The sequence below is a fragment of the Dipodomys spectabilis genome, unplaced genomic scaffold (assembly GCF_019054845.1).
Source record: "Dipodomys spectabilis isolate Male_0828 unplaced genomic scaffold, ASM1905484v1 ptg000096l, whole genome shotgun sequence".
In the NCBI taxonomy this organism is placed as follows: Eukaryota; Metazoa; Chordata; class Mammalia; order Rodentia; family Heteromyidae; genus Dipodomys; species Dipodomys spectabilis.
Genome location: NW_024870773.1, coordinates 3,381,843 through 3,406,734, shown reverse-complemented (window position 1 = coordinate 3,406,734; position 24,892 = coordinate 3,381,843). Strand labels below are relative to the sequence as shown.

At 37.5% G+C, this 24,892-nt stretch overlaps 1 protein-coding gene across 1 annotated transcript in view; it reads right to left on the bottom strand.

Annotated features, from left to right (window-relative positions):
* Mpp7 (membrane palmitoylated protein 7) overlaps nucleotides 1–24,892 on the bottom strand; it is a 220,896-nt gene that overhangs the window by 59,733 nt on the left and 136,271 nt on the right. The window contains exons 4-10 of the mRNA XM_042686270.1: nucleotides 19,273–19,350; nucleotides 16,376–16,456; nucleotides 6,496–6,627; nucleotides 5,769–5,850; nucleotides 4,856–4,941; nucleotides 378–452; nucleotides 40–236 (exon numbers count right to left, since the gene is read on the bottom strand). Of these exons, the coding sequence (XP_042542204.1) occupies nucleotides 40–236; nucleotides 378–452; nucleotides 4,856–4,941; nucleotides 5,769–5,850; nucleotides 6,496–6,627; nucleotides 16,376–16,456; nucleotides 19,273–19,350 (731 nt within the window). The remainder of the gene's footprint in view (nucleotides 1–39; nucleotides 237–377; nucleotides 453–4,855; nucleotides 4,942–5,768; nucleotides 5,851–6,495; nucleotides 6,628–16,375; nucleotides 16,457–19,272; nucleotides 19,351–24,892) is intronic.

The following is a 24,892-nucleotide window of genomic DNA, read 5'->3' as shown; positions in this document are numbered from 1 at the left end:
CACTGGAAGAAAGACCACTGCTTCCAGCCAGTAGCTCACCTTTCCTGGAAGTGCTTTGAGGGGATCAGGCCGGCTCTTGGGTTGGCATCACCTTCATGCTTCGCCTGCCACCACGTTGCATCATCCTGGCTCATAATCTGAAGAATATCTCCCTTCTTGAAGGAAAGTCCAGCCTCCTTACATGGGATTGCCTTGTCCTCATTAGGGTCATAGTCAAAAAGTGCTTTGATAAACATCTAGAAGGAGATTTTGTTGCAGAAAGAGTAACAGAAAGAAAAAAAAAAATGAAACAGCCTACATGGGTACAACCAAGATTTAAGAAAAAAAAAACATTATTTCCCCTCACCTACAAAAAATATCTTTAAGCAGTGACTAACCTTGCCTTCTTTAGATGGTGTCTCTTCTTTGATGCTGGGTATTATTTTAAATGTAATGGCTCCCTGAGACTGAGCCTGGTAGCAGAGAAAATAGAGAATCATTTTTAAAAAGCGGAATCAAAAATAATAAGATATAAGAAGGAGAAAGTTAAACACATCTAAGAATTTACAAGCCTGGAATTACTATGGTTAGACCAAACCATAAAACTCCTTTTGTAGATGTTCCATTAATGTCACAAGGGTCTCAAGTTTGTCAAGTTAAAAACTATTAGCCACTATATTCACTTTTTTACTTCCTGTTTATTTTAACATACAAATGAATATGATTATATCCATGTCAAGTTAACTCAAAACAAAAGTACAAAATACAAATAGTGCCTTAAATAAACATAATGTCAAAATGACTAAGATAAGGTCCATGGATCAGCATCCATGGTTTTAGAGATAAAAATCCTTTATTGTCAGTATTACAGCTATAAAGATAAGATTCATTTAGTGCTAATGTCCATCAGGAAAAAAAGAGTAAAAACACTTTTATGTATTATATTCTGGTTGATGAGTATAAACATATTAGACTCCAAAGATAAACAGACTGAATGTAAATTCTAATGGCAATATTGTTATTATGAAATGAAAATATCATTATTGCTTATATCATAAGTCTAATTCAGAAATCTTAAGAATTCATCTAATACTAAACTCCACAGATAGACAAAGCAAAATCTCCTCTATAATTAACTCTAGTTGTATAGGTGTTTCTCAAGTGGAAGTTAAACCCTTTACAACAGTGTCATTAAGGGTTCAATGAAAGTTAACAATGATGAGTACATTATTATTAAGTCACATAGTCACCTACATAATCACATAGTCATCTACACAGTGATCCCTCACCGTTGTCAAAATAGCAGTGTTATAAAGCGTCCCTTGCTACATCGCAGTTCACTTATTGCTACTTTACGGGGGTCTTTGGAACTTCACACCATGATAGGTGAAGGATCAATATTTACTTTTCTCTTCAAAAAACTCGCAATACAAGTGCAGAGAAGGTGGCTCAGTGGTAGCGTGCTTGCCTTGCATGCATGAGGCCCTGGGTTTGATTCCTCAGCACCACATAAACAGAAAAATCCAGAAGTGGCGCTGTGGCTCAAGTGGTAGAGCACTAGCCTTGAACTGAAGAACTGAGGGACAGCGCCTAGGCCCAGAGTTCAAGACACACAACTGACCAAAAACAAAAAAACAAAAAATTCGCAATACAGTAAAGCCACATATATATAGCGAGGGACTATACGGTCCCCTATTGTGACTGCCTGCCAGTAAGTTATCAGTGGGATGAATGGTCAATCCAACCTTCTCAATGGTTTCCAAACCTCTACAAAATATTTTGCTTAAATGTATTTGCTAAGTTATTTCCATAGGGTCAATTTTCAATAATTGAATTACTTCATTAAAACATATGGACATTCACTGGGCACCAGTGGCTCACACCTAGCTACTGAGGAGGTTGAGATCTGTGGATTGTGGTTCAAAGCCAGAACAGATAGGAGAGTCCATATATTCTTATCTCCAATTAACCACCAAAAAGCTAGATGTGAAGTTGTGGCTCAGTGCTAGCCTTGAAAGAAAAAGCTCTGAAATAGCACCTAGGCCCTGAGTTCAAGCCCCAGGACAGTCCTCAAAAGAAAATATTAAACATTCAAAATTTTGAGTTTCAAATGGCTGCTTAAAAAATCCATATTATTTTCTCCCATCACCAAAAATATACAACCACAGCTACTTTCCCACACTTTGGTCAAGTCTAGGCAGTAGGAAGCTTTTATTATAGTCTTAGCTTACAAGTTATTTTAATTGCTAGCATATATTGCTTGTACAAAAATGTTTCTTTGTGCAATTTCTGTATACATGTAATGTATTTTGCTCATCTTCGCTCCTCTAGTACTTTCTTCTCACTCATCCATCGCTTTCATCTTTTTTTGAACAATTTAAATGGCTTCTGGGCTAGTTTCATGCATGCATGTAATGTACTTATTATATTCACTCCCTTCTTCAACTTTTCCTTTCTCCCTCCTGCAGATCCCCCCAAAACAGACTCTCATCTATGTGTATGTTTGTGTATATATACGCACACACATAGATGTATTGACACACATGTATATACATATATATATTCCACATATGAGAAAAACATTCCATACTTGTTTTTTGAGTCTGGCTAGTTTTACTTAACATAATAACTTCTAGTTCCATTTGTTTTCTCCCAAATGGCATAGTACCTTTTTAAAAAAATATAACCATCCAACTCTTACGCGATGCACTTAGATTTTTAAAAAAACCATTGAAAGTACATTAAACTAAAATGTTGACAGTTCTTTTTGTTTTTGTTTTGTTTTGGGGGGGGTCATGCAGCTTGAACTCTGGGCGCTGTCCCTCAGCTCTTCAGTTCAAGGTTAGCACTCTACCACTTGAGCCACAGCACCACTTCCGGCTTTTTCTGCTTATGTGGTGCTAAGGAATCAAACCCAGGGCCTGATGCATGCAAGGCAAGCACTCTACCACTGAGTCACCTTCCCAGCCCTGAAACTAGTTGTTTTATAGCTCCAATTTTGCTTCTGTCAATAATAGTAGTGTCCTTAAGTAAACTGTTAGCACAGTTAGGAGTTATTAGTGGTATCTTTAAGATAAGGGTACTTCTTTGAGAAGTGTTCATTTGCTCACTTATTAACTGGATGGTTTGTTCTTAATTTTTTGAATTCTATTTATATTTTTGAGATTAATAGCCAGATGAATAGCTGGCAAAGATACTCTCCCATTCTGTAAGCTGTCTCTTCATATGGTAATTGTTTCCTTTGCTATACAGAGCTTTTTAATTTGATGGAATCCTATTTGTCAATTGTTGCTCTAATTTCTTGAGGGACTTGAAGCCCTTTTGTCAGAAACACATTGCCCATGTCTATATCTGCTAGTGTTTTTCTACAGTAATATCCAAGCTTCAGTCTTTCATCTATTTTGAGTTGATTTTGGTACATTATGAAAGCATTTTGTTTCAGACTTCTGCATGTAAATATCCAGTTTTCCTAATGCCATGTGCTGAATATGCTGTTATTCCTCCACCATGTTTGTAGCACCTTTGTTCAAGATCAATGGCTATAGTTGCATGGGTTTATTTCTGGGTATTCTATCATGTTGGTCTATATATCTGTGTGTACAAGTGTCATGTTGGTTTTATTACAATAGCTCTACATTACAACTTGAAGTCAGGAACTATATCTCCAACAATGTTCTTTTTGTTCAAAATTAACTTGGCAATTTGGGAACTTCTGTGCTTCCAAATGAACTTTGGGATTCCTTTTCTATTTCTCTGAAGAATGCCACTGGAATTTTGATGGAGATTACACTGAATTAGAAAACTTTTAAACTGGATGCTTGTTTCCTGCTTGTAATCCTAGCTAATCAGGAGGCTCAGATCTGAGGATCACAGTGAGAAGCCAGCCTGGGCAAGAAAATCAGTGGAACTCTATCTCTAATTAATCACCAAAAAGCTGAAGTGGAGCTGTGGCTCACATGGTAGAGTGCTAGTCTTGAGCAAAAATGCTCAAGGACAATGTCCAGACTCTGAACTCAAGCCCTAGGACCAGCACCAAAAGAAAAAAAAGAGTTTTTACATCCCAGAATATTCATTCTTTTTTTTTTTTTTTTTTTTTGGGTCCGGTCGTGGGGCCTGAACTCTGGGCCTGGGAGCTGTCCCTCAGCTCCTCAGCTCAAGGCTAGCACTCTACCACTTGAGTCACAGCGCCACTTCCGGCTTTTTTTCTTATGTGGTGCTGAGGAATCGAACCCAGGGCCTCGATCATGCAAGGCAAGTGCTCTACCACTGAGCCACCTTCCCAGCCCCCAGAATATTCATTCTTATTCAGGTGCTCTACCACTTGCACCATACCTCCAACCCAAGACATCCAATCCTTCAGATACCCATTTTCATTTTCAGATACTCAGATCCAATTTTCATTATAGGTTTACATTTTCAGACAAAAAAAGGACCCATTCTCCATGTTGTCCTTACAAACTAATGTTGACTGAATAAATACTACCCAGGTCTAGAACAACTTTATTTTAAGTCTCCTCAGATCTAAATTACTATGACTATTTTTATACTTAGAATTGCTAGCATGAAGTACAGAGAACAGGAGGAGGAGAGATGATACATCACCAAAAGCACTGCAGGTACAATCTATTAATACCTAAATTCTTTATCTACATCACTTCCTTTAATCTTCAAAATGAATCTGGGAGACATTTAATTCTTATTTTATTCTGTAAACAAAACCCTGGGGTACAAATCGGGACTAAGAACTGAGTGATGGGAGGTGGGATTTAAAGACTAGACTGCAAATCCTATACATTTCATGCCCAATCTGAAGAACCAGAAATACTATGACCTAATTTTATTTTCACTGCAGGTGTAAAATTAATTTACATCTTACCAAGATCTGTATTATTTCCTCAGGTCTCTTATCCTCCACTGGTATTCCATTCACCTCCCTAAGCTCATCACCAACACGAATAAGACCTGAAAAATACAAATTCACGCTGTATATCACCTTTATAAAAAAAGTTAAAAAAAATACAAATTCAGGAAATCTGCATGCTACATACAAAAGAAACTGTAATTTGTGATTGTTTCCACAATCAAAGCATCATTAGTTTCCTTAATAGATTAAGGATGAAAAAAGCGACTTTCAGACTTCTTGGGCATTGGAATCTGCACCTGTGGCAGTGAATCAAGAACGCTGGCAAAACGCAGTACCAACATCTTTACCTAGAAATGCCCACTATTGATACTTTATAAAATAAATAGTAAATCTGCTTTTAAGGCTGTATGGTTTTACGGTATTTTTAAAATCAGAAACATTGAAACAGCTAGGTAGTAGTAGCTTATGTAATCCTATCTACCCAGGAAGCTGAGATTTAAGGATCGAAGAAAGCCTGGACCAAAGAGTCTGTGAGACTCTTTATCTCCAATTAGTCAGAAAAAAAAAAAAAAAGCTGAAAGTAGAGTTGTAGCTCAAGTGAAAGAGTGCCAGCCTTGACCAAAAAAGTCAAATGAGAGCACAAGCCCCTGAGTTAATATTGGCACCACACACACACACACACACACACACACACAAAAGAATGAAAGAAAAAAAGAAACACTGAAATAGATCTAGACAGCTTCACAAGCTTGTGTACAAAATGACAACACATAAAAGTTAGTCATTGATTTACACAGGTTCCTGAATTCTGACAGAAAAAATGTCATACTATTTGTTCCACTGTATTAGAACAGAAGGTTGTTATCCTTCAAATTATGTACTAGACCTGTTGCTTTCCAAACAATATGACTTGTCCATCACTTACCACTCCTGTCTGCAGCCCCTCCTCTCATGATTCGAGCCACAATGATTGCCCCAGTCTGCTCATCCTTTTTAATGGTAGCTCCCTTCCAAACAAAATCAAACAAAACAATCACAAAAGCATTCCTGAGTAGATTTGTCCACTGCACTGTAGGAAATAAGGACATTCATCTAGAGAAAATAAAAACAACTTTTAAAAAATTAATGAAATGAGCCGGGCGCAGGTGGCTCACGCCTGTAATCCTACTCAGGAGACTGAGATCTGAGGATCATGGTTCAAAGCCAGCGAGGGCAGGAAAGTCCATGAGACTCTTATCTCCAATAAACCACTAGAAAACCAGAATTGGTGCTGTGGCTCAAGTGGTAGAGCACTCACCTTGAGCTGAAGAGCGCAGGGACAGTGCCCAAGCCCAGAGTTCAAGCCCCACGACCGACCAAAAAAAAAAAAAAAATTAATGAAATGAGATAGAAAGAGTAAAAACATGGAAGCAGCTGGATGCTGATAGCTTATGCCTGTAATATTTTCAAAATCACTGCCATTAATAACAGAATGCCTGTTATTTTATTTGGCTTCATATTAATTTCAAATTGTGTCCTCTACATATAAATATAAAATATGAAGACACAGAGGAAGTAAGTGTTAAAAGAGGAACAGGTGATATGAGGCTGTCCAATATGGATGCACCATGATATTTACTCATATGTACACATAAGACGCAGACCAATCTCACCAGTGGTTCCCTGTTTTTAACCAGACGGATTATTTTCACAGAGTCCTCCTCCTCATCAATATCATCAGGCATAGGAGGCAATATAGGATCATAATTCTTTTGAGCCACTGTATCGTGAACAGAGAGCAAAGCCTATAAAATGCAAAAGTTGATAAAAAATTAATAAAATACAAAACCCCAAATATATCAAAGTATAAATAAAATCAAAATCCTATGATCGCAAGTTAATATCTAATGGTAATAAGACACTACTTGGAAAAGGGCCTCTTACACACAGTTGGGGAGTGGCACAAGTGCAAAGGAAGACAGCCCCACTTAGCTGCACCTCCCTCTCCAAGGGCGCTGACCCACAGAAGCCACACCCCAGCCCCTCCGTGTATTTCCTGCTTTATGCAATAAAGTAGGATGAGGTGAGCAGTTGGAAGAGAAAGTGTATACAGCTATCAACATGCTGGGAATGAGCCAATGGGAGCTTGAGAAGATTGATATATTTGATTTTTTTTTATACTCAAAAATACTTTTTTTACCTGGGCATTAGTGGCTCATGCTTGATATCCCAGCTACTCAGGAGGCTGAGATCTGAGGATTGCAGTTCAAAGCCAGCCTGGGCAGAAAAGTCTGAGATTCTGATCTCCAATTAACTACCAAAAAGCCAGAAGTTAAGCTGTGGCTCAGTGGTAGAGAGCTAGCACTGAGCAAGGAAAACCCAGGGATAGCACACGGTCCTAAGTTCAAGTCTTAGGACAGGTACAAAATTTCCTTCTTTAGTATTTTTCTCCCATCAGCAGAAAATAAAACTGATCAATACTATTGACTCTTTGTATTCTCATTTTAATTTTTCATGTGATTGTGTATACAAAAGTAGCATTTTGACTTATGATTGTGGAGGTAAAACACGAAACATTGATATAATGTCATTATAGATGATAGAGAACATAGAACCTGGCATATCACTATTTAGGCAAATTAGTTTTGGATCTTCTGCTTTCTCATTCCCTAACTAGCATCACCACCATGACCCACAGGTTATTAAAGCCTGGAGCCCAGAAACCATCCCTGAGATGTCCCCTCTCCTCTCAAGTGCTTCTCCAACATCAAATACATAGTCTACTACCCTAACTTTCAAAATGTATCTAAAAATTTGTCTCCACTTTTCTAGGCTAATCAGACTGGAAAACCATGCCACATGTTTTCTTGATAAAGTTTTATTGGAACACATTCATACTTATTCATCTGTATATTGTCTATAGTTGCTGCCATGCTACAATGCCAAGCTTAATGGTATACACACACACACATACACAGAGGCTTTTTTTTTTTTTTTTCAGTACTAGGGTCCGAAATACAGAGCTTTCTACTAGCTAGGCAGATGTTTTCCTGCTTGAGCCACGACGCTAGCCATGGTTTTGGGAGGGGGTGTGTGTTGGTCCTGGTATCAGAGCACAAATGCTGCCCTTCAGAGTCTTTGCTTAAGGCTAGTACTCTGCCACTTGAGCCACAGCTCCAGTTTATTGGAGGTAAGAGTTTGACAAGCTTCCTTGACCCGACTGGCTTTGAACCATGAACCTCAGGTCTCAGCCTCCTGAATACTGCACAAATACCCTGGACTATATAATCATATTTATACATCCCTCTCTGTGTGATAAAGTGTCCAGTATTGGTTAAGATAGAGTCTTGGAAGCCACCAGTGCCTGACTTCAAATTCATCATTGTAATCGCTTTACTTTACAAATACTGCTGGCCAGTAACATTTTTATTTGGGACAAGAAAGTCATTTTTACATTCCATGTTCCTATTTTAACTGTGGTAATTTTTATTCTTCAATATACAGATTTTTCTTCCAAAAGGCAATACTTAAATAAAATTGTGTTTCCATATGCTTTAACCAACCATCACAACTGATGGGTTTACCTGTAGTTCTAAAGAATCTGCAGGAAATTGAACACTGGGCCTTGTAACTCATCGGGCTCACAGACACTCACTGTCTAGGACCCCCTGGAGTCAACACTACCTTCTAAGCATCTGTCGGGTCCACAGAATTAAGTGTCCAGCTCGTAAGGACGAATAACATTGATATATCCCTCCAGAAGGAAGCTTAACTTTTCCCTTTCAGAAGCTTTAATGAAGACTCATTCATCCTGCATGGTTAGACTGTGAGTAATTTCTAGTCAGTGACTGTTTTGGAAAGCTGAAAAATTACAAAAAATACTTTTATTTTGTTGCCTTAAAAAAAAAATCTAGGAGTGAGGTAAAGTAGGAGAAAAATGAGGGAAGGGGTAACAAGTTTGACAAGGAATGTACTCGTTACCTTACTTATATAACTGTAACCTCTCTGTATCTCACCTTGACAATAAGGAAAAAAAGGATTAAAAGGCCAAACAGTGCTTAAAAACAAAATCTGAGTGAAAGAAGGGGTAACTTTGCCCAAAAAATGAAATACACCCATTACCTGACTTATGAAATGGTAACTATTCTGTACAACATCTTACTAATAACAATAAAATTATATTTAAAAAAAATCTAGCTGGTGCCAATGGCTCACAACTGTAATCCTTGCTACTCAGAAGGCTCAGAACTGAGGATCAAGGTTTAAAACCAGCCTAAGAAAACAAATCTGACATTCTTATCATCAATTAACCAACAAAAATCTGGAAGTGGAGGTATGGGTTAAGTGGTAGCATACCAGCCTTGAGCAAAAAAGTCAAGCGAGAATGTGATGCTCAGCATTCAACCCCAAGTACTAGCACACACATACACATACACACACAATTTTAAAAAGTACTGCCAGGCACCAGTGGCTCATACCTATAATCCTAACTACTTAGGAGGCTGAGATCTGAAGATAGTAGTTAGAAGCCAGCCTGAGCAGGAAAGCCCATAAGACTCTTATTTCCAATGAACTTCCAAAAAATAATAGTAGTAAGGTAAAAGTGGAGCTGTGGCTCAAGTGGTAGAGCCCTAGCTTTGACTGGGGTGGAGAGGGGGAGGAGGAGAGGATATCTCAGAAGACAGCACCCAGGCCCTGAGTTCATGCCCCAGGAATCTCAATCTCTCTCTCTCTCTCTCTCTCTCTCTCTCTCTCTCACACACACACACACACACACACACACACACACACTATCCACCAGTTTCCCTAACCTAAATTATGACACCATGTTTTAGGGATGGTGACACTTTACTGGCTTTTCAAATAAGCCTCTGGATGATAACACACAGGTTAATTTGTCTTTACTACAGTAATTTGAGACTGAAGAGTGGTCCTTATTTCTAGGTGACTGAGTCCCCCTCCCCCCCTCCCGCCTCCAACATCACTGCTCTAGTCCTTGCAGTGCATAGCAGGCTCCTGGAGTAGCCACCTCAGCCCTACCTTTCTCATCATTTCTTCTTTCTTTTGTTCTTCACTGCTCTTCTAGATTTCAAAATCTTAATAGCAATATTGAATTTTGTAGATATTGCTGACTAGGCAGCATAGTTTTTATGTGGTAGCTGATCAATTCATGTTTCTTTGGAAATCTTCGACAGTTCTCAAGTAAGGCTACTATTACATAATGACAAGTTGTCCACATCATTAGAGACTTAAGGTCAGTAAGACAAAGGTATCAGCACTCTTCAGAAGCAATAGATGGCTAATAAGAGAAATGATCACACGTTTATACTATTAAAAATTATAGAACATGAAGGGAAATTTTTAAGGCCATATGAATGTACTGAAGTATCCCACAGGAAGAGATTTAAGACTAATAATGGAACACAAATTCTGAATTTTTAATAATTTCCATTGACTTCAATTTACTGGGAACCCTATATTTCAAGCATAATGATGTCTACTAGAGACAAAGGTTCATCCATCAGTAAGAAAGGCCAAGTAGCATTCTTTGTTGATTACACAACACACACACAGACACACACAGAGGCACAAACACACACACACATACATACACATGCTGATTACAGGTCTGCTTTAGTTTTTGGATGCAAGGCTTTTTGGTTCTTCTTTCACTATTTCAAGCATTTATCTTATTATAACAGGATACAGTAAGGAGAGATGGAGGAAAAGATGTAGAGATACTTTTGGCTCCCCAGGTAGGAGATAGAGATTAAGGCTTGAAATAGTGGTCCTTATCTGTAGCCTTCAGACTTCCTGAGATGAAACAGGGGAAAGCTTTGGAATTTTAATTTCCATAGCACTGAAAATAGTATTAGCAAGTACTAAGGTTTCATCCCAGAGATAACCCATGAGAGTTCTTGACAAAAAAGCCTGTTCCATACTAAATCTTAATGCTATAATTAATTGTAGTGTTTATCTTATGTCTGCCCTATTCACAGTGATACCTTTGCAATTACATTTAATTGCAAATCTGTACACAACTATTTTTTGTCATGTCTTAAAAGTGAGAAAATATTAATTGAGCTGAAGGTGACTCAACAATAAAGTGCTGAGTTCAAGCTCTAGTTTTGCATCAATCAATAAAATAAAATCCGCAAAACTCAGCAAATTAAGTCAGACTGGGAAAGGATCAAAACTCACTATAGATATTGAGAAGTTAATGTCAGTGCCAACAGGACATAAGTGTACTCTTAGGCTTTTATCATTCAACAAGTATAAAATCTATATGCAAAGTACTCAACTGAAAAATCAAATAGGAAAAAATAAAAATAATGTGAAGGAAGATATAGACAAAAATAAATAAATATAAAAACAGAATTGATAAGTAAGATAAAGATATAGCTATTTTATTTTTAGGAACTGGGTAAATAGTCAAGATTCATTATGTACCACAAGCAAATAAAGAGAGATAATGTATACATTAGCAGTATGGAGAAATAAGACTGAATTATAGATAGTAATCAAGTAAGAGGAAAAAATGCCTAACACTATCCCAATATATCTGCAAGTAATGTTACATTTTCCAGAAAAATTCATTTTAAAAATCCAGAAAGAAAGGTTAGAAATCAGCTAAAATCCTTCACTTCACACAAACCTGCTAAATCCCCCCATCCCGAGATGGACTTAGAACCAGATGGCTACGTATTAGATTTTTATGTTATTTATACTATTCCAACACACAGAAAAACATAAAAACATTCCCAATTCCATTTCATTTATGAAACAGGGTTTTGTTATGCTACTGAGCTGACCCCAGATTCTTGAGCTCACAATATCTTCCTGCTTCAGGACAAATTAAACAGATAATATGTTGATCCAGGGAGCAGTCTGCAAGATATCAAAATGTTAAAAACAAAAATGACAAAGTAGTGCATTCTATGATCCTGTTTATATGGGAAAATGCACATTTAATATTGATCTATAATGTACTGTAGACAATTCATATACCGTCTAGGTAGATGAATGTACAGTTCATGGAAGAAACTGAGTTTTTAGCATATTAAGAACCTTACCCTAACTAAAAACCAATGCAGGTACTTTTTCCCACTTTCTCTGTTGTTTGAATTAGAAACATGTTATCTATTCACTTCTGTAAATGTAAGTTTGTCCAAGTTAAAATTAAAATGCAAATAATAAACTTCATGACTTACTAAGGACAAGTATTATAAATTATTTTCATTCAGTATTTTTTTTCCTTTGGTGTCAGTACTGAGGCTTGAGCACTGTCCCTAAACTTTTTTTGCTCAAGGCTGGTACTATACCACTTGAACCACAGTTCCACTTCCAACTTTTTGATGGTTAATTGAAAATAAGTGTCTCACAGACTTTCTTTCTCAGACTGACAGAAACCATGATCCTCAGATCTTAGCTTCCTGAGTAGCCAGGATTACAGGCATGGGCACTGGTGGCTCACTTTTATGGGTGTCTGTGCTCATCTATGCTTGCAAGTACTTCTCTATCTCATGATCATATAACTATTTTCTACATAATATATATGTGTGGATATATATGTCTATATGTCTATATATGCACACAAACACACACACACACATATATATATGCATATATATATATATACACATATTCTTTTTTTTTTTTTGGTCAACCGTGGGGCCTGAACTCTGGGCCTGGGCGCTGTCCCTCAGCTCTTCAGCTCAAGGCTAGCACTCTACCACTTGAGCCATAGCACCATTTCTGGCCTTTTCTATTTATGTGGTGCTAAGGAATCGAACCCAGGGCCTCATGTATGCAAGCCAAGCACTCTACTACTGAGCCACCTTCCCATTTCCATACACGTGTTCTTTTTAGTTTTTGCTGTGCTAGGTCAAACCCTGGGACTCATACATACTAGGCAAGTATACTTCCTCTGACTAATACATCCAACCCTGATAATATTTTTCTTTTTGGTCGGTGGGGCCTGAACTCTGTACCTGGGCACTGTCCCTCAGCCCTTCAGCTTAAGGCTAGCACTCTACCACTTGAGCCACAGCGCCATTTCTGGCTTTTTCTGCTTATATGGTGCTGAGCAATCGAACCCAGGGCCTCATGCATGCAAGGCAAGCACTCTACTACTAAGCCACCTCCTAGCCTCCCCCCCCTTTTTTCTTGCTAATATTTTAGTTCAATTTTTTACACTTCAATAGTTCATATCTTTGAAATTCATTCCTGTTTTTACTTTTCTTATTTTTCCCCCAAATAGTAGCCCATTATCTTAGCACTGTGTGTTCAAGTTATACCTCACATTGATCCATGTCTCCCTCCCTTCAACAAGGCCACAATCACGTTTCACTTGAATTATTTCCACAAAATCCAAACTGGCATTCCTCCAGTCACATTCCTCCCATCCTCTACTAGGCTCCGCCAGGGGGGAAAACTGCTCTGTATTCCATTTAGAGGTAACTGTATCACTTCCATAATTAAATTATTTCAATAGCTTTCCATTGCACTTAGGATGAAATCCACAACTAGGGTGACCATATAATTTATCATCAACCTAAGACAACCATTGGAAGAGAAAGAAAGGCTATTCATAATAATGCTGGACAAGCTCTGCTCAAAATTCTGGTGACCATGACCTGCTTCAAACTCTTGCTTCCTCTTCTTTTGCAGGCAACTAGTGGCAATGAACTTATTCTGCCTCTTCAAATTTTATTCCTTTAAAGTCTCTGTGACACTTCACCTGCTAGTCACACTGCCTAAAAACATATTCTTCATCTCCCACTCCTACCCACTCCCCTCCCTTGGTTACCTCAAATTCAACCTTCAGAGCTAAACTCAATGCCTGTATAGCTTTACAAATATGGATTTAGCATTCCTCTTATGTGTTTTACACTTGCCAGCAATTCTTCTACCACCTTCAGAAATCTTAATTAAATCTAATTAATTAAATCTAAGTCAATTAATCTAATAATCATCTATAAGTTTATATACAATAGATATTCAATATATTCTTATTCAATAAGAATGAATTAAGATATCAAGTGACAAATTAGGAAAATCATAAAACATTTAAAAAACAAACAGCATATTTGCAGAATACATGCATTATCTTCACACAGCCACTGTGTATTTGGTTGTATATATCTGAGTGTGTTTGATAAGAAACCTCTAATATTATTTTGGAGGTATATCTTGGGTCCTGTTTCATTATAGTGAATTAAATATTCAAAATAGAATAGCAGAAAGAAAGGCACATATCTATGTGCATCTGATCATATACAATAATATTTACTGAAATGATCTCTAGGAAATGGAAATGAGGTTTTTATCTTTTCTGCTGTTTTTGTTTTCTTTTATTTTTGTTCTATTTGTTTATTTATATGTCTTTGTGGGACGGTAAGGGGAGGCACAGAAATGGAGGGACAAAGGATAAGCAAATGCAGCAGTGGTACCTCATTGGATACTATGTTGAAAATGAACAACTTGTGGATGGGGAAGGGAGGGAAAAATGGGAGAGAGCAAAAGGTAACACTGTCCAAAAACAAACTCTTGAATACTTGCTTAGCAAGAATAGGCGCTAAGTTTAAAACCCTGTACCACAAAACAAAATAATAAAAAAGTAGAAGAAAGATACTTTCCTCCCAAGATTGGATAACTAAACATTGCCACTGCCTCCTGACAATGTTTCATGCAAACTTCTCGCCCATTCTTTACTCATGTTGCTACATAAATGTGAAGAATAAAAGATTCATCTAAAATATTTACCATATAATGGACATGACCTATTTTATTACTATAAGATTTCATGCCATGGATGTTCATAATACCCTTTAAGTTCCAGAGGAAATGGAATGCCAGTTTCCTGTAGTATGATTTACTATTAGCTATTCTACCTCACTGTTAAACGGGACATTAAAATGATCTATTTTGTCTTGTGTTCTAGTCTAAAACATTCCACTTCAATTTCATGTGCTTTTGAACCACAACAATAATCTCAGATGAACCTAAAAAGCTTCTCACAGTCCACTGCACTCTGTCTGGTTGATAGGAACTTCTTACACACAGTCTAAGACCAAATGAAGAGCCGGCTCACACCTGTAATCCTAGCTACTCAGGAGGCTCAGATCTGAGGATTGAGGTTCAAAGCCAGCCCGGGCAGGAAAGTCCATGAAACTCTTATCTCCAATAAACCACCAGAAAACCAGAAGTGGCACTGTAGCTCAAGTGGTATAGTGCTAGCCTTGAGCTGAAGAGCTGAGGGACGGCACTTAGACCCAGAGTTCAAGCCCCATGACTGACCAAAAAAGAAGAAGAAGAAGAAGAAGAAGAAATCTTCAGAGCACCCTCTGCCTAAAAATCTCCTTGGAGATCTCCTAGGAGCCTAGCTTTTTAGTATCTTTTGTCTTCAATATCAAGAAACTTTTCCGCTCTACATTGATCCATGTTCTTTCAAAACTAAAATTTAACTTTCTGAGTCACAACAAATCAATTACCCTTAAATAATCACTTTGCATCCAGGCAGAAATTGCCATTCAACATTCTATATACGCTTGCCTGTAAATCGTATGATAAAGGATCATATGAAAATACAGAATACTGATGAAATACTGTTTTCTATACAACTGCAACACTGCCAGGTCCAAAATCACTATAGGATTTTAATCATGAATCATCTTAGAACAGGAGTAGGAGAATTGTGAAATCCCTTCTTCTAAACTAATTATATCTGAAAAACAAACAAGACACAAGCTTGGGAAGAAGTGGGAGGAGGAGAATGGGTCTTTCTACTAATAAGTTACAGGTCTTTTACACCAGAAAACTGCTCTGTTCTATACAGTAGAATGCCATTTTGAAATATAAATTGTAAGAGGGACAGACAACTGGGAGATGAGAGGGGAAAAAGATAGACAATGTGAAACAGTGGAAACAGATACATTTATTTAAAAACTTAAATATCATTAGCTGACCATGTGAAATAAACCTAAGCAACAACAAAAAAATAGTAGGTTGTATATTCTGTACTTTTTGGTGTGGGGAGCGGGGAGGGATTGGTTGTGGGGCTTTAACTCAGGGCCTGGGTGCTGTCCCTGAGGATTTCTTCTCAAGGCTAGCTTTCTACCACTTTGAGCAACAGCTCCACTTCTAGTTTTCTGGTGGTTAATTGGAGACAATAGTCCCACAGACTTTCCTGCCTGGGCTGGCTTTGAACTGCAATCCTTAGATGTCAGCCTCCTGAATAGCTAGGATTACAGGTGTGAGTCACCAGGGGCCCACATATTCTGTACTCTTAACTTCACTGAAAAGGACAATGACCTCAAAGCCACACTATATTTGCCCAATTCAAAATCTGAGCTCCCCAATTAAACTCCTGGGTAGTTTATTATAATTTTTTTACACTCTACTCTTTTTCCTTAATAGGATATAGGCTACTAGCATACTGCACACTAGTTGAAAGCACATTCACTTGAAAATTGATGCCTAGAACAATTCATCTGACAGCTCTGAAAGTGGCCCTTTTGGAAGGTATTTATTACAGGGGTAACATGTCCTCACCTTCACGTTGGGTTTTGACAGCAGTTTCAACAGCTCTCTGACCTCGCTGTTTAATGGCTTGTTCTGTAGCTCTTCGGCCAGCTGCAAGGGAGATTACATCGGCATAAGTAATGTTTAGCAAGAACACTGTGAGTGTGCTGGGTCACAAGTGAGAATCGATTTTGCTGGAGGTTGTTACTCGCCAGTGTTACAGGACAAGACAGTAGGAAAGAAAATTAATCAGTGTGTCTTCACAAACACTCAAAAGACCAGATCCAAGCCCAGGTTCTTGGCTGGGCACAGCTGAAGTAATCATGTCAGCCAGATCACATTCAGATTTACTGCCATGAGGGCAAATCACAGCACTTCATCTGTGGAACGGTCTTTTGCAGGCAGACAAAGGACCATTTGTAATAAAGGATTGGATCAAGCTTTGACAATGTACAAAGAGAAAGAGTTGGAGAGCTTCTCAATGAGGTGGTAAAATCCACAGGGTTTCCAAAACCCTACAGTAGCTGTGCTGTTTAACACTGGAGTAAAAAGAAATAGAATGGTCCTAATAAGAGTAAATGACCTGAAACTTTTATTATATTTACTTACACAGACTAAGAAGTCTTTTAAATATAAGCTAAGTTCATCATAAACTCATAACAGTTTAACAACTACTCTGGTTCCAAAAATGCTGACTCTATTTAATGATGAAGAATTCCCATTTGTTGATTCTATCTAAAGAAAAGATTGGAATTTTCAACCTGCCACATGTTCAATATCAGGAGACTTTAAATAGTCTCACCACAAAGAAATGATATATGTTTGATACAATGAACAAGCTAATTATCTTGACTTGATTATTTGTGTGTGTATGCATACACATGTGCATGCATGCACATATCTAAGTACCACTCCTATACCCCATAAATATATACAATCATCATCTTCAATAAAAGATAAAGATAAAACTTAAAAGGAGATCTTCCTACAAAGATTTCTGTTCAATTTGGGGCTATAGGAAAGATAATATAAATTTTATAGTAAGAAAAGCATGCCATGTATAATTCAGAATATATGGATTTATTTTTACTTCAGAACCCTTCGTAAAACATACCATGCAATGTCCACTTGCCTATATTGTTCCTACCAGGTTGAAAATGATAGTTCCTATATCTAGAAAATGACTTTTCTCTAAAAGAAAGTGAAATCAGAGAAAATTGTTAGATTCATTAATTAATTACCAAAAAATTACTTTTACCTTAATAGAATGTTTAACTTACAAAGAGACATAAAGGGCTCTTCATATTCTTTACTCACCTAATACATTATACATTTTAACATCAAATGCATTGCTTGGGTGACATTTTATGGTTTATTGTAATTACATAGTATTTTTTTTTTTGAGGCTAAAACTCAGATGCCAAGGTCTCATACACGCTACCAGAGTGATAGCTCCTGGCTGAGATTCTAAATTTTTAAAAAGAAATATTATATTATGACTGGGGCTCAGTTACACTGGTTTTTACACAAATGGTTCCCCTCAAAACCCTCAGCAATAACCATTTTCGTCTTTTTAAAATTATCTTTAGTTGTACAAAAGGGTTTCATCAATTCAAGACATCAGTTTATAAGTACAATGCATCTTGATCAATATCAGCTCTTTCATCCATCATTCTCCATCTCTCCCAAGCCCACCCTATCCCCTCAACTTAACTGGTTCAATTTTTGTACATAGATAGATGGATAGATAGATGAATAGTCATAATATTCAATATATATTGAATGTTATATATATTGAATATTATATATATTTATATGTTATATGAATATTGAATATATATCCCTTTTTAAAGTAGGTTTAAACTGCAACTGAAGTTTACTCATGCAACTATATTTAGACCTTTATTTGCCTTCATTTCAAGAGTTTTGGTTTCTGTAATGCAAAAGTAAGCTTCCTCACTAAATGTAGGCACTAAAACCTGTTTATGTCTGTAAATAAAAATGCAAGGGAAATGTCTGAACACTAAACAACGCACAACTTGTTCAAACATCACATGCACTTTATTTTCCAGCCAAGAAAATCAGCTACTAAAGACAGTTTTTCTTCTGTTATTTTATGACTCTGATATTTTACTAACCTGAATTACCATTGACTTGAAAAATAAAGATAATGATCAGAAGTAAAAATTATAATAAAGAAAAAAATTAAAATCAACAAATAAGCTACAGGCCTAAGCTACCACAACACCCTATAAGCATAGTTTGAGTGTAGCTGAGTGTTCTTACAGTTTATCCAGGTGTGCTCTCAACTCATCCGAGTCCGAAACTTAACAGTGGGAACTGCAAGTTAGTCCCCTCTCCCAGGCTTAAAATAAAATTATAGCTACAGGAAATTAACTACTCCATCAATGCCAACTGCTTCTCAAACGTATTTTTTGGTTAGAAAAGGTAATTTGGAAAAGTCTAATATCCATAAATCATCACTATGCTTCATAATCCATTTTTAAAACAATTCTGTCTTTTTATGTATTTCATAGGCCTCATTCCTATCCTAGTACCTGTCATTTTTTAGTACTGTCAGCAGTATAACTATCTCATTTATCTTTATTTCTCCAAAACATTCCCTTTGTGTGAGATTTTTCTCAGAATACCAATGCCTGACAGTTTCTCTCTCCTCATCGAGTTTGAAGTCTAAAAACTTCTGTGATATAGTTAATAAGGCATAGAGGGTAGCTACATGTACCATTTTAGAACAAGAAAGTGGATGAAAATCAACATAACATCATTAGCATAAGCTTGCAATGCCTGGGGCTTTTGGAAACAGTGCAACTTCTAGTTTTCTCTCCTGGGACCACACTTCTCTGTGGGCACTGAGGTGGGTTCCACGGTGGCAGACACATCCAATGCCCTCAGGAAGGCACACTTACGTCATCGGCCAAAGCTGCTGCACTATGGAGAATGGGCACAGGACTCTGGCTCTCATAGTAGTGCAATTTTTCATGAATCTGGAAGGAAATCAAAAGGATCTGAGTTTAAATGCAACAAGAACAGATAATTCGATAATTTTATAATTGTGAATCAAAACAGGCCCCTAGAACTTTCTAAAGTCATGTGTTTAAGTATCTTACAGATGGCACATATGCATCTATAACTGATTAATTACTATGATCCAGTGCATACAATGTGACTCAGATGGAAAAAAGCCTCCTCATGGAAACCACATTCCTCCTGAATAAACAAGTTAGAGTTCTGAAATCTATAATTTCTAGAACTACATTGTGTCAACACTTCAAGTATCACTTGTCCTTTGTATGTCTACACAACACAAATGACGAATCAGGCAGAGGTGAGAAGCCCGCAGCCACCAGGTGAGGGCCACCAAGGGGGCACCAGCTGGCACTCCGCACACCGGGGCTCCTCTTACTGATGGTTCATTCTTTCTGATGCCATCTTTCCCCAAAATTCAAATTTTGAACAGAGGCATTTCTCACAATACTTAAGTAAGATCACTTTCTCATGTTATAAAACAAACCAATTACATTAATAAATAAAGTAACAGGTCTTTCACTTCCTATCATCAGGACCCAAGAAACAGGAAAACAAGAACCTATGCAATGGAAGGCAATGTTTCTAAAAGTCTTAAATCTAAAGAAGTGAAACAAGGTTTTACAAATGCATAAGCTTAGATGTTTCAGTTTACTCTCTTCAGCTCTTACATAGGAGTCCTTTACATTTATACTGAAAAAAACACTTCAGCCTCTTATTCATAGTTGAAGAAACCTGTCTCCCATTTTATATATATATTTTTTTCTAATTTTAAAAGGTATCAAATAAATACACTCTTTAATTATAGTTAAAGTTAAGCAAACTCTGTAAAAGTCTGGAAGATGGATTTTATTTTCATTATCCAGATGCTAAGAGGAGATTCTATTACCTTTCTAGCGACCTGGTTCCTAATAGAAAGCATCAGGACAAGAATTTTGACAGCTGTGATATTACCAATATGATCCGGGTAATATTTTGACATAATTCTATGGAACCTGTAAATTTACATTCATCACATTTTAGGAATAAACAAATTTGAAAGAATGTAAGCTATAAAAATGAATACAATGTAAGTTAGTGCAAAACTATGGTTTGAAACAAAACCCAGCTGTACTAAAAGCTAAATTAATTTTGTTTAAGCAATTAAAACGTGGTGGGTCATCTCAACATACAGTTATACAACACTGAACTTACCCCAGTACCAAACTCATCCACAACACAGAGACATGCCCTGGAGGGTTACAGTCCAGGATGATACGGGAAAAAAAGCACAAGACCTTAACCAAACAATAATCAAAAGGACAAAGGCTGGCACCAGTGGTGGAGCACCTACCTAGCAGAGATTAGGAGAATCACAGGACAGGGGAGATTCAATCTGATGACTAAAAATGAAAGTTCATGGAACAGAACTGCAGCCTAGAAGAGCTGAAAATCACATACTATGTTGTATAAGAATTTAAAAAGTAGGGGCTGGGAAGGTGGCTCAGTGGTAGAGTGCTTGCCTTGCATGTCTGAAGCCTTGGGTTCGATTCCTCAGCACCACATAAGCAGAAAAAAAAAGCCAGAAGTGGTGCTGTGGCTCAAGTGGTAGAGCGCTAGCCTTGAGCTGAAGACCTCAGGGACAGCGCCCAGGCCCAGAGTTCAAGCCCCACAACTGGACCAAAAAAAAAAAAAAAAAACAAAACAAAATAAGAATTTAAAAAGTAGTGGCATGATAGTCTTTTAAGAAAATAATAATTTAATCTTTCTGCAAAAATGAAAAACAGTGGAGATCAAAAGAAAAAAGGGACAATACATAGAAAAGAAAATTTAACCCACGTAAGACAAAGTATAAACGGGATAAAGGGAACAGTGCAATCATTCATTCTCCTTTACTAAGGGAACAGTGCAATCATTCATTATCTTTTTCTAATGTTAATACATCAATCTTCATCATTCTTTGGCTAATTTTCTTGGTCAGTATGTCCAGGGAAAATTAACTATCCAAAATTCACTGGCAACCAAAAGAGTAATGCTGATTTTAAAAGAAAATAAACAATATTGCTTTTGTTAATTTTGTTAGCAGCCCACATTCTTGTTTTCCTGATGTCTCATATATTCTTTTTTTTTTCTTTTGGTCAGTCCAAGGGCTTGAAATCTGGGTCTGGGCTCTGTCCCTTAGCTCTTCAGCTCAAGGCGAGCATTCTACCACTATCAGCTATGAATACTGATGCAGAAATTCTAAATAGAATGTAAGCTAATATAATATCATGACACATTAAAATAATAATACAGCAGTATGTGCTTCAAAGACATTTAGTGAAGTTGAGTATTCCTCTTGTAAAAAAATTCTTGATAAATTTTAAATGCAGGAGTACTGATTTTACATGGTATCTATAAAGAATATATAAGACAGGGCTGGGAAGGTGGCTCAGTGGTAGAGTGCTTGCCTTGCATGCATGAGGCCCTGGGTTCAATTCCTCAGCACCACATAAGCAGAAAAAAGCTGGAAGTGTTGCTATGGCTCAAGTGGTAGAGCACTAGCCTTGATTTAAAGAGCTGAGAGACAGCACCCAGGCCCAGAGTTCAGGCCCCAGGACTGACAAAAAAAAATTTTTTTTAATTAGAGAAGTATGCCTTATTCTTTTTTTCCCAGTAGTTTGTATGATGCACGGGACTTAATTTTTATGTATGTAGGGTTGAGTTGCTTAAAGAAGAAATTATTTGGGGCTGGGAAGGTGGCTCAGTGGTAGAGCGCTTGCCTTGCATGCTCGAGGCCCTGGGTTCGATTCCTCAGCACCACATAAGCAAAAAGAAAAAAGCCGGAAGTGATGCTGTGGCTCAAGTGGTAGAGCGCTAGCCTAGAGCTGAAGAGCTGAGGGACAGCGCCCAGGCCCAGAGTTCAGGCCCCACAACCGGACCCAAAAAAAAAAAAAAAAGAAGAAATTATTTAAGATTAAAATAGCAAAATAAAAAATTACTAAGTGAAAATGGTACTAAAAGACATCTTTCTTTTAATTTTTTTATTTTTGTTGGTCGTGCAGCTTGAACTCAGGAGGCTGAGATCTGAGGATCATAGTTCAAAGCCAGCCCGAGTAGGAAAGTCCATGAGACTCCTATATGCAATTAAGCACCAGAAAACTGGACGTGGAGCTGTGGCTCAAAGTGGTAGAACACTAGCCTTGAGCATAAAAGCTCAAGGACAGAGCCCAGGCCCTGAGTTCAAGCCCTGCAACCAACAAAAACAAAACAAAACAAAAAAAGATATAGAAAACTGTTTATTTTCAACTTAATGACCCTTCTTGCTAAATATTTAAAGTACTTTAGTTTTTTTTTTTTTACAAAAAAAGCAGTAAGTCATCAATGTTTTTGTGTTAATTGAAAACGTAGTATCCTCTTTAAAACTCTTCTCAGAACATTCTCCATATTTCAGATTTCCTTAGTCACCAAAATAATATTCTAGAGAAAGTAGCCAATACGTACTTTGGAATGTTTTAGTAATTCAACAACAAGAAGAAAACCTGAATTACACAAGCCAGAAATATTTAGCCTGTCACATTATGAAAAGTATATCTTAATACTTTACCTGCATGAAACCAGCAACAAGCTGGGCGCCGGTGGCTCATGCCTGTAATCCTAGCTACTCAGGAGGCTGAGATCTGAGGATCGAGGTTCAAAGCCAGCCAGAGCAGGAAAGTCTGTGAGACTCTTATCTCCAATAAAAGCCACTAAAGTGGCACTGTGGCTCAAGCAGTAGAGTGCTCGCCTTGAGTTGAAGAGCGCAGGGACAGCGCCCAAGCCCAGAGTTCAAGCCCCACAACCAGCCAAAAAAAAGAAAGAAACATAGTTGTGCTGGTAGCTTTAGTGTGGTCTTTTTTGTAAACATTAGGGTAAATCCCCAAAAGTGGGATTGCTGGGTCATAGGGGAGTTCTATGTGAAGTCTTTTGAGGAACCTCCATACTGCTTTCCAAAGTGGTTGAACAAGTTTACATTCCCACCAACAATGAAGTAAGGTTCCTTTCTGTCCACATCCCCTCCAGCATCTGTTGTTGTTAGAGTTCTTGATTTTTGCTGTTCTAACTGGAGTGAGGTGATATCTCAATGTTGTTTTGATTTGCATTTCTTTTATGGCTAGGGATGTTGAACATTTCTTCATGTGTCTATTGGCCATCCTTCTTTCTTCTTCAGAGAAGCTTCTCTTTAAGTGTTTCACCCACTTATTTATTGGGCAGTTGTTTCTTTGAGGATTTGTTGTTGGGTGGTTTAATTTTTTGAGTTCCAAGTATATTTTAGATATGAGACCCTTGTCCATTGTATGGCTAGTAAAGATCTTCTCCCAATCCGTGGGCTTTCTATTGATCTTGCTAGCTATGTCATTTGCCCTGCAGAAGCTCTGCAACCTTATGCAATCCCATTTGTCCAATCTTTCTTTGATTTGTTGTGTTTCCGGGTCTCTATTCAGAAAATTTCGGCCTGAGCCAAGGAGACCTAGGGTTTCTCCTATTCCATCCTGTAATGTTTTCAGAGTGTCTGCTTTGAGTTCAAGGTCTTTGATCCATTTGGAGTTGATTCTGGTGCAGGATGATATATAAGGATCTAGCTTTAGTTTTCTACATGTAGTTAACCAATTTTGCCAGCACCATTAACTGAAGAGGCTGTCTTTCTTCCATTCTATTGTTTTAGCTCCCTTATCAAAGATTAGATGGCTATAGGTCTGTAGGTTCATTTCTGGGTTTTCAATTCTATTCCATTGGTTCTGAGGTCTGTTCTTATGCCAATACCAAGCTGTTTTGATTACTATGGCTTTATAGTAGAGTTTGAAATTTGGTATTGATATTCCTCCAGCAGTGTTCTTTCCGTTGAGGAGCGTTTTTGCTATTCGGGGTCTTTTATTGTTCCATATGAATTTTTGGATTGCCTCTTCTATTTCCTTGAAGAATGAGGGTGGAATTTTGATAGGTATTACGTTGAATTTGTAGATAGCCTTGGGAAGTATTGCCATTTTCACGATGTTAATCTTTCTAATCCAGGAGCATGGGAGGTTTTGCCATTTTTTAAGTTCTGTGTTGATTTTCTTTTTCAAGATTTTGAAGTTTTCATCATAGAGGTCCTTCACTTCTTTAGTTAATTCCTAGGTATTTTATTTTTTGTGGGGCTATTACAAATGGAGTTGCTTTCCTAATTTCAGCCACACTTTTCTCATTGTTGGCATACAGAAAAGCCATGGATTTTTGGGGGTTAATTTTATAACCTGCTACTTTGCCAAAGTTTTGAATCAGCTTGAGTAATTTGGGAGTGGAGTCTATGGGATTCTTTAAATACAAGATCATGTCATCTGCAAAGAGGGAGAGTTTTATTTCTTCTTTCCCTATTTGGATCCCCTTTATGTCTGCATCTTGTCTTATTGCTGTAGCTAGGCATTCTAATACTAGATTGAAGAGAAGTGGAGAGAGTGGGCATCCTTGTCTTGTGCATTATTTACCATAGCTAAGATATGGAACCAACCCAGATGCCCCTCAGTA